We start from the raw sequence: 11,020 nt of genomic DNA, 5'->3' as shown, positions 1-11,020 counted from the left end.
ATAGTGGCAAAATAAAAAAGGGAACGCTGCTGCATGTTGACAAAAGTAAAGAACTCTATATAAAAGTGCTTTGTGTGCACCAAAATTCCTAATTCATTATTTACCACCGGGCAACACTGCTTGCAACCCTAAATGCAACAGTGCTAGGTGAGCACGCATCCCTGGTTTTTCGGCTTCCCTCGGCGCATTTTTTTCAAAGCAAAACGGCAGAAAAATGCGTTGGCATTTTACGGATTTCTGAGTGTATTTTTTATGTGAAAAAATCTGAAATATTGAGAGTTCAACATGCCGCCCAAGCTGGAGCCGATTAGCGTGCGCACAGCGCGCCTCAACAACTTGATTCTGGGCAAAGGAGCTGGCGTCTGTGCGAAGCCCGCCGGAAGCGCCGCTGGATCGGGTATTCCCGCATCCACCAGGAGGAGCATTGTGCCCGTGAACACCACTAGCGCCGCCGTGGTCGAGGCCATCTGCCGCGAGGGACTCCTGGACGCCTTCTGCCTGCTGTACAACGAGTGCGACAAGGACACGCTAAAGAAGCGCGATCGCAACATCGCGGAGTTTGTCAACAAATGTGAGTCAACTGCACTGGTCAGCAGGGTTTTAGGAATATCTACGATCTATTAAGGCATAGAACTCAGGATCTACTTTTGCTGATCATATTCTATAAAATAAAGTTATAATGTTCCGTATTGGCTGGGATAGTTTTATAGGTATTCAGCATTTGCTAATTCAAATTAAAAGATATTTATTTTCTGTTATATTCTTCCCCAACAATCGAGTTCATGTCTAGCTACCTATTACTATCCAATTTCTTCCTCCAGTTCGTCCCATCATAGAGGAGACCCGCAAACTCAGAGTCAATGCAGATGACTTTCTCATCAAGACACTTATTGGCCAAGGATACTTTGGCAACGTTCACCTGGTGGTGGAGCGCCAAACCAACGACATATACGCCATGAAGAAGATTAAGAAGTCGGTGGTGACCACGTCACAAGTCAAGGAGGAGCGCGACATCATGTCTATTCGCAATTCCGAATGGCTGATCAATCTGCAGTATGCCTTTCAGGTTTGTTATTTTCATACTTTCGCATATTTCGGTATTTAAATTAACTTTTGTTTCTCAGGATAACGACAACCTGTACTTGGTCATGGAGTACATGCCGGGCGGAGATCTTCTAAGCTTGATGTCTCGCCATGGACCTTTCGATGAGGACTTGGCTCGTTTCTACCTGGCCGAGCTCACAGTGGCCCTGCACACATTGCACGAGATGGGCTATGTGCATAGGGATATAAAGCCAGAAAATATATTGATAGATCGTTTCGGGCATATAAAACTGGCTGATTTCGGTAATGCCGCTGCCCTGAATCGGGATGGACATGTGCTAAGTTTGTCGCCCGTGGGAACACCAGATTACATTGCTCCAGAGCTACTGCAAACCATATCCACCTACAAGCTGTCCAAGTCGTTGCACGATGTGAGTAGAACTGTACGATCGCAGAGTTTGGTTAGGAAATCCCATAGCTAAAACATGTAATTATTTTGTAGGTTAGCTGCGATTATTGGTCCATGGGTATTATAGGATATGAGTTGATATGCGAGACAACACCTTTTCACGAGGATAATGTACACGAGACATACTCCAAGATTCTCTCCCACTGCGAGGAGAGTCACCTAAAGGAGCTCATCAGCTTTCCCTCCGACTTAAAGGTGTCTGTCAACTATAGAAATTTGATTGAGTCACTGGTCACAAATCCCTCAAAGCGATTGGCTTATGACCGCATTAAAAGTCACCCCTTCTTCAACGAAGTGCCGTGGGGTTCCATTCGCTCCCAGGTTCCTCCTATTATACCAACTGTTAGGTCTGACGACGACACTTCCAATTTCGAGGACGGAATTCGTCACAAAACTCGCAGAGAACAGGGAGTTGCCAAAAAGTCCCTTACAACCAACATGAAATCGAATGACTTTAGTGGCAAGGATCTGCCATTTATTGGGTACAGTTTTGTCCACATGGAAAAGTCAGCAATTTCCGCTACCACTGATGAAAAGTTGCAGGAGAAGCTAAAGGAACTGCTGCAGAAACTGAAGACTAGAGAGAATGAGATTTCCATGCTTAAACAAGATCTTTTGCGGGCACAGCAATCGCTTAGGAAGACCGATAACAAATCCCAAGTGGTGGCCGATGCTAAAATGGAGATAAAGAAACTGCAACAAATTATAAAGGAGAAAACAATGGAGCTGACCACCTGCAAGACACAGATTAAGACCCTCCAAAGTTCGGCCAAAATAGACGAGGAAATGTGGTCTAAAAAGGAAGCCACTATCACCGATCTCCTCCGCCTGAATCGGCAAAAGTACGAAGAAGCCAAGATCGCTTCGGAGCAACGATATGAGAAACAATTGGCAGACAAAAAACAAGAGCTGGCATCCACGATACAAAAGTTAGATGCCCGTGAGCTGGAGTTCAATGCCAAGTTCGAAGAGTGCAAGCATCTTTCCATGAAATTGCAAAACTACAAGGATATGCTGCAGCAGATCAAGGAACAGAATCTCAAGTCCGAGACAAACCATGAGGAGCAGAAGCGCCAAATGGCCGAGTCATATGAGCAAAAGCTGGCAGATCTCCGGAAAAAGGTTCGCGACTCGCAAGATACACACCGTCGCATGACAATGGAGATAAAGGAAATCCGCACTGAGCTGGATGAGTCCATATCCTCCAGTAAGTCAACTCAGGAGGCGAAGAACGCTACCGAGCGGAACATTGAGGAAATATTACGGCGTCTGAACCAGGAGATCGCCTCCAATAATGAGCTTCATGCGGAAAAGGTCAAACTGGAGACGAAGCTGCAACTGAAGGAAAATGAAACCCAAGAAGTTAGAGCAGAGTGTCATCGACTTGAGAGGGAATTGCAGGTAGGTGGTTATTCATCTAAATAATGTTTAATTCAATCAATGCTATGTAGTGGCTGTGTAGTGTAGTTGAATAGATAGACAGGTAAGCAGGCTGTGACTTTTGTGTCAACTTAAAATGCTTAATGATTCCTAATAAAACATATAGCTTTTAATTTAATTATTGAATAACTGGCAAATAACAAAAAGTATATTACATTTTCTAACCTAAAGATATGTAATTTATAAATATATTTAAATATATTAAAATAGCTTGCCGAATGCCGCTGCCAGCTGGCTGAATCCTCATTAGCCAGCCACGTTTCCCCCTACGAAACTGCGCCTGGATCCTTGACCGAACTGAATGCCATCGAAGACCAACTTCGCGCCGACTTGATAGCCGCCAAAGAAAGCGAAAACCATCAGAAAGGACGCGCCGATCAACTCCAGACACTGGTCACTAAGCTGGAGCAAATGCTGGAGCGCTTTAACGAGCAGAGTCTTTCACCTACGAAATCCCACTCATCGCGTAAGCAAGAAGGTGAATCCGTGGGAGATATGCTCGAGCGGCAGAACGAGAAGCTGGAGGATAAATTGGCGGCAGTGCGGGAGCAGATGATTGTGGAACGTCAGGCAGCGCGTACAGCCAATCTTTCGCTCTGGAAGGTGGAGAAACAGCTGGAGGAAGCTTTGTCCGAGAAGAAGTTACTGGCACGTCGCATGGAACTTACCGAGGATCGCATCAAAAAGGTGCAAAACGCAGGAGATGAATCACAGAGAATGCTTAAGACATCCCAGGAGGAAACTCGCCAGCGGGAGTCTCGCATCGAGGAGCTTAAGCAGGAACTGGCGGCCGCCAAAAGGGATGTCCTCAAGGAGCACCGCCAATGGGAAAAGGCAGAGCAGGAGCGCATGAAGTGCAAGTCGGAGATAATCGAGCACCTAGCCAATGTGCACAAACTGGAACAACAGGAGACGGAACTGCGTCAGAAACTAAGGCAAATCCAGTCCCGATTCGATGGGCTAACGTTGGAACAGAAGAATACCATGCGGGAATTGCAGGAGGAGCGCGAAAAGAGCAGAAAAGCCAACGACTCTAGTCTGACCTTACAGAAGGAGCTTAAACAACTCACTGATAACTTCCAGAGGCTGAAGTACGCTTGTAGCATTACCGACAGTCAACTGACCGAAGTTGAAACCATGCTGAAATCGGAGCAGGATCGGAATAAATCCCAGAAATCTCAACTTGACACCGTTCATGAGAAATTGAGAGAGCGCAACGATCAATTAACTGAACTGCGAAAGCAACTATCTGCGGTGGAATCCGAAAAGCGACTGGCGGAGCAGCGCGCTCAAGTTCTAGCATCGGAAATCGAGGAACTTCGCCTGAACCTGAAGGAGCAGCAAAAGAAGTTGGTGGCGCAGCAGGATCAGTTGGTGGAGCAGACAAACGCGCTGTTTGCAACTCAAGAACGAGCTGATCTTTTGGATGGCCAAAATGCAAATTACGAAGCCCAAACTGCGGACTCCAATCGCGAAATGGTTAGCCTGAAAGAGGAAAATGCTAGAATTCTCAGCGAGCTGTTCCACAAGAAGGAGGAGGTGGGCAATCTTCAGGCGGAGATAAGAGACTTGGAGTCTGCACAAGCGAACTTGCACGCGGAGATCGATTCCCTTCAGGATACTTTGGCCGAGAAGGAGCAGTTCTATGTGCAGCGGGACATCAAATCAAATGCCACTCTCGCTCAGCACAAAAAGCTGATTGACTACCTTCAGGTATTTATATTTTTAGATATTAGATATTTTTAGAGAATATTTAATGAACCTGAATACATGTCTATTTTAGCTTAAGGTAGAGGACCTGTCTTCCAAGAAGAAAAAGACATTGGCGGACAAGCTCTTCGGTTCCAGCCATACAAACAAGGAGAACATGTCACCCAATGACGTGGAATCTTCTATTCTGTATAGGGCTCTAAAGGAGGAACTGAAGCGCGAACAAAAGATGAACAGCTTGCTGAAGGAGCAGCTGGCTCAGTTGAATGGTGAGCTTTCTTTAGATTTCGTTTAATGGTGGTATCATATACTGATTTCTACAATTATTTGTTTACTTATTATAGGAACTGCAACCTTGCGCTCTCCGCGCAAATCGGCAGCTGTGAATGGCGACTCCGATGCACCCAAACAGAGACCAGTTAGCATTGCTGCCTTGCCACGTTCCCCACAGAAGCAGCAGTCCCTGAAGCGCACCACCAGCCAGGTGGAGTTGAAGACCACGGAGAAAGCGACTAAAGTAACTAGTGAGGACCAGCAGGCTCATCATCGTTTTGAGCTGGCCCTGCAGGAGTCCAAGGTCGATGCAGCCAATTGTGTGGTTTGCGGACAGCCCGTTGTTGCCGGCTCGCCCTTCTGGAAATGCAAGGAGTGCAAAGATGTTACGCATCGCAAGTGTCGCTCCAATGTTCAGGGACAGTGCGGCACCAAGCCAACCGCACCACCAGCCGATGATCTTAGCAGTGTTCAATCTGTCTCCAGCTTAACTTTAAATAGCATAGATGTTGCGGGTGGTACAACCAACGGCGGCGAGTACATTGGATCGCTGGTATACAGTTCGGATGGTCCGGAGGATCAGGCGCGAAAGGAGATCGAAGTGAACTGCGCCTTTGAAGTGGCTGAGCAGCAAATACTCCTTTTGGGCTGTAACACGGGATTGTATGCGTATCACCTGGACTCGCAGCGACTGGTGCACATTTCTGGCCTCGAGTCGGTGAGCTGCATGTCCATCTGCAAGCGCCTGGCGAAGGCTATCATGGTGGGCACTGTGGGCGAAAAACTCTACCAATGTGACTACCGGCAGCTAGAGTCACGTTGCCAGAGCTCCAGTTCGTGTCATAAGCCTATGCTGGAGACCTCTGCCATTGAACTGCCCTTTGCCAATCGCACGCCCTCCGAGAAATGGAAGCTAGTGCTGATTTCCGAAGAGGCGGAGAACGCATTGGATTCGGTGGCCATTGCAGCCACGTCCACCAGGATTGTCATCTTGAAGTATGACCTTAAGCTGCACATGTTTAAGCCAGTTCGAGCCTTGGACACGGCCACTCCGGTCACTTCTATATTCTTTACGCGTCACTCAGCTATCGTAAGCTCGGATAAGTTTTACGAAATCGATTTGGACAACTATGCGGCTGAGGAATTTGTGGATCTGTCCGACAAGTCAATGGAAAGCACTGCCAAGTGTCAACCTCTTACTGCTGTGCGCATTTCTCGGCAGGAGTACCTGCTGTGCTTTGCCGAATATGGAGTCTTTGTGGATGAGTTTGGCTGCCGATCCAGGCCCTACGATTTGAACTGGGTGTATGCACCCACTGGATTTGTTTACCGCGAGCCATTCTTATTCATTGCTCATTACCAAAGCGTGCAGATTGTCCGTTTGCATCGGTCCTTCAGCAAGGAAATTTCCAACGGGGACAATGCCTCGCAGACTTCGGAATCCCCGGAGCTGCAGCGCGTCTATTTGCCCCACTACATGTCCACTTTGCTGGCGAACAGTGGCGATGTCAATCTCTATGCCGTGGCCATCGATCAGAGGCCTTGCAACGGAACACAGAAAATCTATCACCTGGACACGATGCAGGCATTCAAGCAGAAGTTCAATATCTCCATGGAAACCCTTTCTTCGGTGGCCACTTCCGTGTCATTGGGCTCAACGGTCACCGGAAATAGCTTATAGATGAAGGATATATTTTGTAAGCAAGTTGAACAAAGCGTAATACTACAAACTCAGTAGTAATTATTTCTAGTGATAAGATACACTATATATTATTATTTTTACTCGTCAGAACTTTTGTTTTTTAACCATCACTTATGTGGTACAATTGCCTAAATCACTTGACAAATTCTAAGCTGAATTACTTAAATATTACCTAATTTACTATTTAAATTCCTTTGTGCTCCTTACACAAATAAAACTTTAGTCTTGCAAAGGAGATTCCATTTTAATACAATTTTAATATTTATTTGGCTCACTAAAATAACGAAGCATATGAAAGGAAATATTGTTTATCCCGAAATAACTCAATAATTAAAGAATTTGTATAATATCTAAATGCAGTATTACTATGCAGGATAGCTTTTGGAATCAAATAGTTGGGGGCCAGTGGGCGCCAAGCTTTTGGGGCTGATCCCACACAGCTTTTCGGCAGCAGCTTTTAATGTCCCGCAATTCGAAAGCCCCGGAAATGGAATCGTGGTGTTTGGTGTCTGCTCTCCGCTGGCATTACTGCCATCGAGGGGTAAGCTGCTGGACGCCGGACAGCCGCCGTAAATTGCGACAATTGATTTCAATTTGTTGCATGCTGGTTGAGTGCAGAGAGAGTCGCCAGCGACACCATCAACGATGTTTGATTCGAAGCTGAGTCTGTGCGCGGGTCGCATGTTGGCCGATTCCACCACCACCCCCGCAATGGATGGATGCGATGCGGTCAAGACGCTGATATGCCGAGCCTGTCTGGTGCTGCTGGGTCCGCAGGACCCTGTCCACAATCTGGACAACGAACAGGACCTGGCCAGCAAGTACTACGGCTGCACTGGCGGGAATCCGGGCAAGGATTTGCCAACCCAGTTGGTGCTGAAAGGCATCTGCGAGTGCTGCTATCAAATGGTGCAAAAGTTCCACGACTTTCAACGCATGTGCGAAGAGTCCTTGCGCAATTTTGAGAAGCTGCTGCAGGACATCGACATGGGGTGCCTCAAGCTGGAGGACCACATGCCCGACCTGGACACCCCCTCGGAGAGCAACGAATCCACTAATCCGGAAGCCCAATCGGACGCACCCCGCCTGGAATCGCCGCAGGAGATTGTGAGTTTTATCTGGGCACAAGTGTGCGCCTCTGCCGTAATCTTATCTAGAATCACATTCGGTGCCCTGCTAGATGTGTTGCCTAGCAGCAAAGACACTACTTCTCCCCATTCCCCAATCGCGGCCATAAACAATAACATTTCAGGCGTTTGTTTGTGTTGTACTATTTTTGTTTGTGGCCGAATGTTTGGCGGTGATAGCACTCGAAAAGGAGGCGCGTCTAATCTATAGGTTATTTTTAGTTTTTCCCCTGCACATATAGGAATTCATAAAATTAGGCAGATAGCACACACCTCAATTTATGGCTGCTCCAAACAGAAAGCTGATTTTAGAGGCTTTTTAAAATATCCAGTTTTATCTAGAATATTAGGTTCCTTGCTTTCACGCATTTTAGATATTATTTATAGGTCCGTGTATAAAATCTTAAACAACTTAAGCTGATCAGTTACCCTAATGTTCAGGTCCCAAAATATTACTTGCATTTTATCATCTAAGTCGGGCGATAAGATAAAAGAGTGTATTCAGTATCATGCGAAAATTTCCACTTTAAAGAAATGGGTAACCAGATTTAGTTCTTACCCTTATTTTAAATTACCTACTAAGCCAGAACAGCTTTTTATATAATTTAATTATCTTACATTTTGAAGTTGTAGAATAGAAATATTATTTTTAATAGATGTTGTAATCATCTGCGAATCGCAGTTACCTTAATAGAAACGAACCCCGTGTAATATGGATACAATACCTACCTACCTTACCACCAAATTTCAGTTTGCTATGGTAATTAAATATAATGCCCTTTCTTTTGCAGGAGGAAGTGTACGTAGTAGAGGACGAGTCGGCCAAACAGGATCTGGGCACGGAGAAGCTACCCATTGCGACCATTAGAAAGTGGCTGGGCACAAGAAGGCGACGAGGAGTGCGACACACCCTCGAGTGCCGCATATGCCATCGTGGCTTCTACAAGTCCTCGCTGCTGGAGGCCCACATGCAGCAGCATGAGGGTCTGAAGCCGTATACCTGCGTCCATTGTGCCAAGAGTTATGCCAGGGCCAATCTGCTGGAGTCACACCTGCGGGATATGCATCACAACAGCGCCGCGAGGATAATCTATCCCTGTCCCAGCTGCAACAAGGTGTACACTGCGGACCGAAGTCTCAAGTATCACATGAAAAGAGCGCACGAGAACAGTCATATGCCAGAATCCTCCGATGCCCTGTACATTTGTGAGGAGTGCGGCAAGTCCTTTGTGCGAAAGGCACATTTAACGCGCCATAAGCGGGTCCATGGAAGCATAGAGGGTCGGAGATACTGCTGCGAGTACTGTGATCAGAGGTTTTACACCAAGGAGAACATGGTGGATCATCTGCAGCGAAAGCACGGAAACAAGAATCTGCTCAGATGCAAGCAATGCGGACGCATTTTCAGGAGCAGTGTGGAGCTTAGCGCTCACGCGAAGAAACACGAAACGATGTAGTTCAATAATTCGTTTTATTTGTGGTTTCAATAACATCAAGCTAACTCAACTGTTACAATGATTCGAATTACTTGGAATTTGTTACACCAGTATTGTAGGAAAATGCCGCATAAACGGAGATACTAAGACGAATGGTTGACGAATCGATGAGGCTGCCCTAAAATTAGCTAACATTCACATAATGGCCGGCGCAGCACAGTCGCTTAAAAAACATCAGTACAAAAGGCGGGCGGCGAAGGCGACGCGCGCAATCGTTCTCAAAAATAATCATGCGTATAAAAACAATTAACTAAAATTTATGCTTAATCTTAAAGAACGGACAGTTTTAAAATTACATTACCAATACATTCATATATCATTAATTTGTAGGGAGGAAAAAAATGAGAATAAAAACCAGATTATCCGTCTATCGATCGGCAATTACATAAGAAATGCACGGGGTCTTCTGCCAAATGAACTATCAGCATTAAACGTTGTAGAAATTGATCTGGTGATCCGGTGATACGGTGGTGATTGATGATTGGTTGTTGGTTGGCAGTACGATCGGATGAGTGGAGTTGCTTGCACTACATGTAAATAAATACGCCGCAATATGAGCATAGGAAATAGGACATTAGATTGCCAAACTCTAGGTGTCCTTGTGTTTCTCATAGAAGGCGTCTAGATATTTTTTGTACTCCTTTTGGTCGTTCCACATCATCGCGGCCTGCGCATTCAGTGGACTCTCGTTGTTCGGCTCGCCCAGCAGGGATTGTATGGACAGCAGAATGGTGCGCACATCGTACAGGGCTGACCACTTGTCCTTCAATATGTCCAGGCATATGGCGCCCTGCAGATCAACATTGGGATGGAAGCAGGACGTCAGGAACTTCACCACGGGCGCTGCATACGGGTAGGAGTTGGGAAAATCCAGTGACAGGCGGTACGTCTGCCCCGAATACACCGTGTTCCGTGGTCCCGCTATGGTGCCCACCCACTTGAAGATGTTCTCGCCGTCCGGGAACGCTGAGATGCCCTTCTCGTTGGCCATCATCAGGTTCATCAGTTCCTTGTGCAGTCTGTGGGTGTGTGTGTGTGGCGGCGTTGCATTATCTAGGCTGCTCCATGGGCCAATGCCCCACCATGTGTTACTCACCTTTTACTCACGGCGTGATTGTCTTTCACGGGCATGGAGTCATCGCTGTGCTTGGTGCCGCCGCCTCCTGCTCCACCACTTTGTTCGGGGCTGATATTCTGCGCCATGACTATATCTCTCTATGTGGGATGCTAGTGCTATCCGCTGTTTGGTTTACAGTATATGCGTGTCCTAATTTTGCGCGCGTCGTGGCGGTCGGGTCTCAATTCTCGATAATGATTATATGTACTGTATAGTGGAAATTTTGTTTGATCGGTCGGAATACGCGTCTGTTGCTTTTTCAGATATTTTTTTTTTCACTTTTGTGTGAAAACAAAATGGAAGGAGAACGAGAAGAAACTGTGTTTGGGCACAGGGTTGTATTTCATGTTTTTTTGGGGGAGTCGATACGCTCGCTTGGCTTGGTTGAACGGTCACACTGATAACGGACAAATATTTTAAAAATAATTTAAGATCCTAAACCAATAGAACTAAATGCTATTATTAAGGCGTACAAATATGTTTAAGTTTTTCATTGGGTAAATATATTTTTTGGTAGGCCTAATAGTAGATCTAACGAAATGATATGAAAGGGTTTTAATACCTATATAATCTTTGTTATATTTTAAACAATTAAACTAGAATATATATATTTAAAACCCTTTAAGCAATTTAAATAATTTT

At 45.9% G+C, this 11,020-nt stretch overlaps 3 protein-coding genes across 6 annotated transcripts; 2 read left to right on the top strand and 1 right to left on the bottom strand.

Moving 5' to 3' along the window:
- The first annotated feature begins 23 nt into the window (after window positions 1-23).
- LOC6545306 (citron Rho-interacting kinase) lies at window positions 24-6,993 on the top strand. 2 transcript variants are annotated; one of them, XM_001972512.3, is made up of 7 exons: window positions 24-571; window positions 822-1,066; window positions 1,125-1,475; window positions 1,547-2,914; window positions 3,164-4,666; window positions 4,737-4,932; window positions 5,008-6,993. In XM_001972512.3, the coding sequence occupies exons 1-7, from the start codon at window positions 286-288 to the stop codon at window positions 6,615-6,617; spliced, it is 5,559 nt and encodes a 1,852-aa protein (XP_001972548.1). In that variant the 5' UTR covers window positions 24-285; the 3' UTR covers window positions 6,618-6,993. The 2 variants fall into 2 exon arrangements, with proteins under 2 accessions (XP_001972548.1, XP_015013165.1); XM_015157679.2 differs by having other exon boundaries at window positions 1,125-1,487.
- Window positions 6,994-7,048: 55 nt separating this feature from the next.
- LOC6544928 (zinc finger protein 718) lies at window positions 7,049-9,316 on the top strand. Of its 3 annotated transcripts, none has more exons than XM_026976428.1 (2): window positions 7,049-7,745; window positions 8,557-9,316. In XM_026976428.1, exons 1-2 carry the CDS (start codon window positions 7,284-7,286, stop codon window positions 9,220-9,222), a joined length of 1,128 nt encoding a protein of 375 aa, XP_026832229.1. In that variant the 5' UTR covers window positions 7,049-7,283; the 3' UTR covers window positions 9,223-9,316. The 3 variants fall into 3 exon arrangements, 2 of the variants coding, with proteins under 2 accessions (XP_026832229.1, XP_026832230.1); XR_003407641.1 differs by lacking the exon at window positions 7,049-7,745 and adding an exon at window positions 7,991-8,152 and having other exon boundaries at window positions 8,557-8,632; XM_026976429.1 differs by lacking the exon at window positions 7,049-7,745 and adding an exon at window positions 8,166-8,303.
- Window positions 9,220-10,746, bottom strand: LOC6544927 (ubiquitin-conjugating enzyme E2 C). Its single transcript, XM_001972510.3, has 2 exons — window positions 10,358-10,746; window positions 9,220-10,280 (listed from the first exon to the last, which is right to left on the bottom strand). The coding sequence occupies exons 1-2, from the start codon at window positions 10,462-10,464 to the stop codon at window positions 9,851-9,853; spliced, it is 537 nt and encodes a 178-aa protein (XP_001972546.1). The 5' UTR covers window positions 10,465-10,746; the 3' UTR covers window positions 9,220-9,850.
- Between the last annotated feature and the right edge of the window lie 274 nt (window positions 10,747-11,020).

Source organism: Drosophila erecta, unplaced genomic scaffold, assembly GCF_003286155.1.
Source record: "Drosophila erecta strain 14021-0224.00,06,07 unplaced genomic scaffold, DereRS2 tig00000021-arrow-pilon, whole genome shotgun sequence".
Taxonomy (NCBI): Eukaryota; Metazoa; Arthropoda; class Insecta; order Diptera; family Drosophilidae; genus Drosophila; species Drosophila erecta.
The sequence above is the reverse complement of the archived record's forward strand: the minus strand, read 5'-3'. Positions and strand labels throughout refer to the sequence as shown.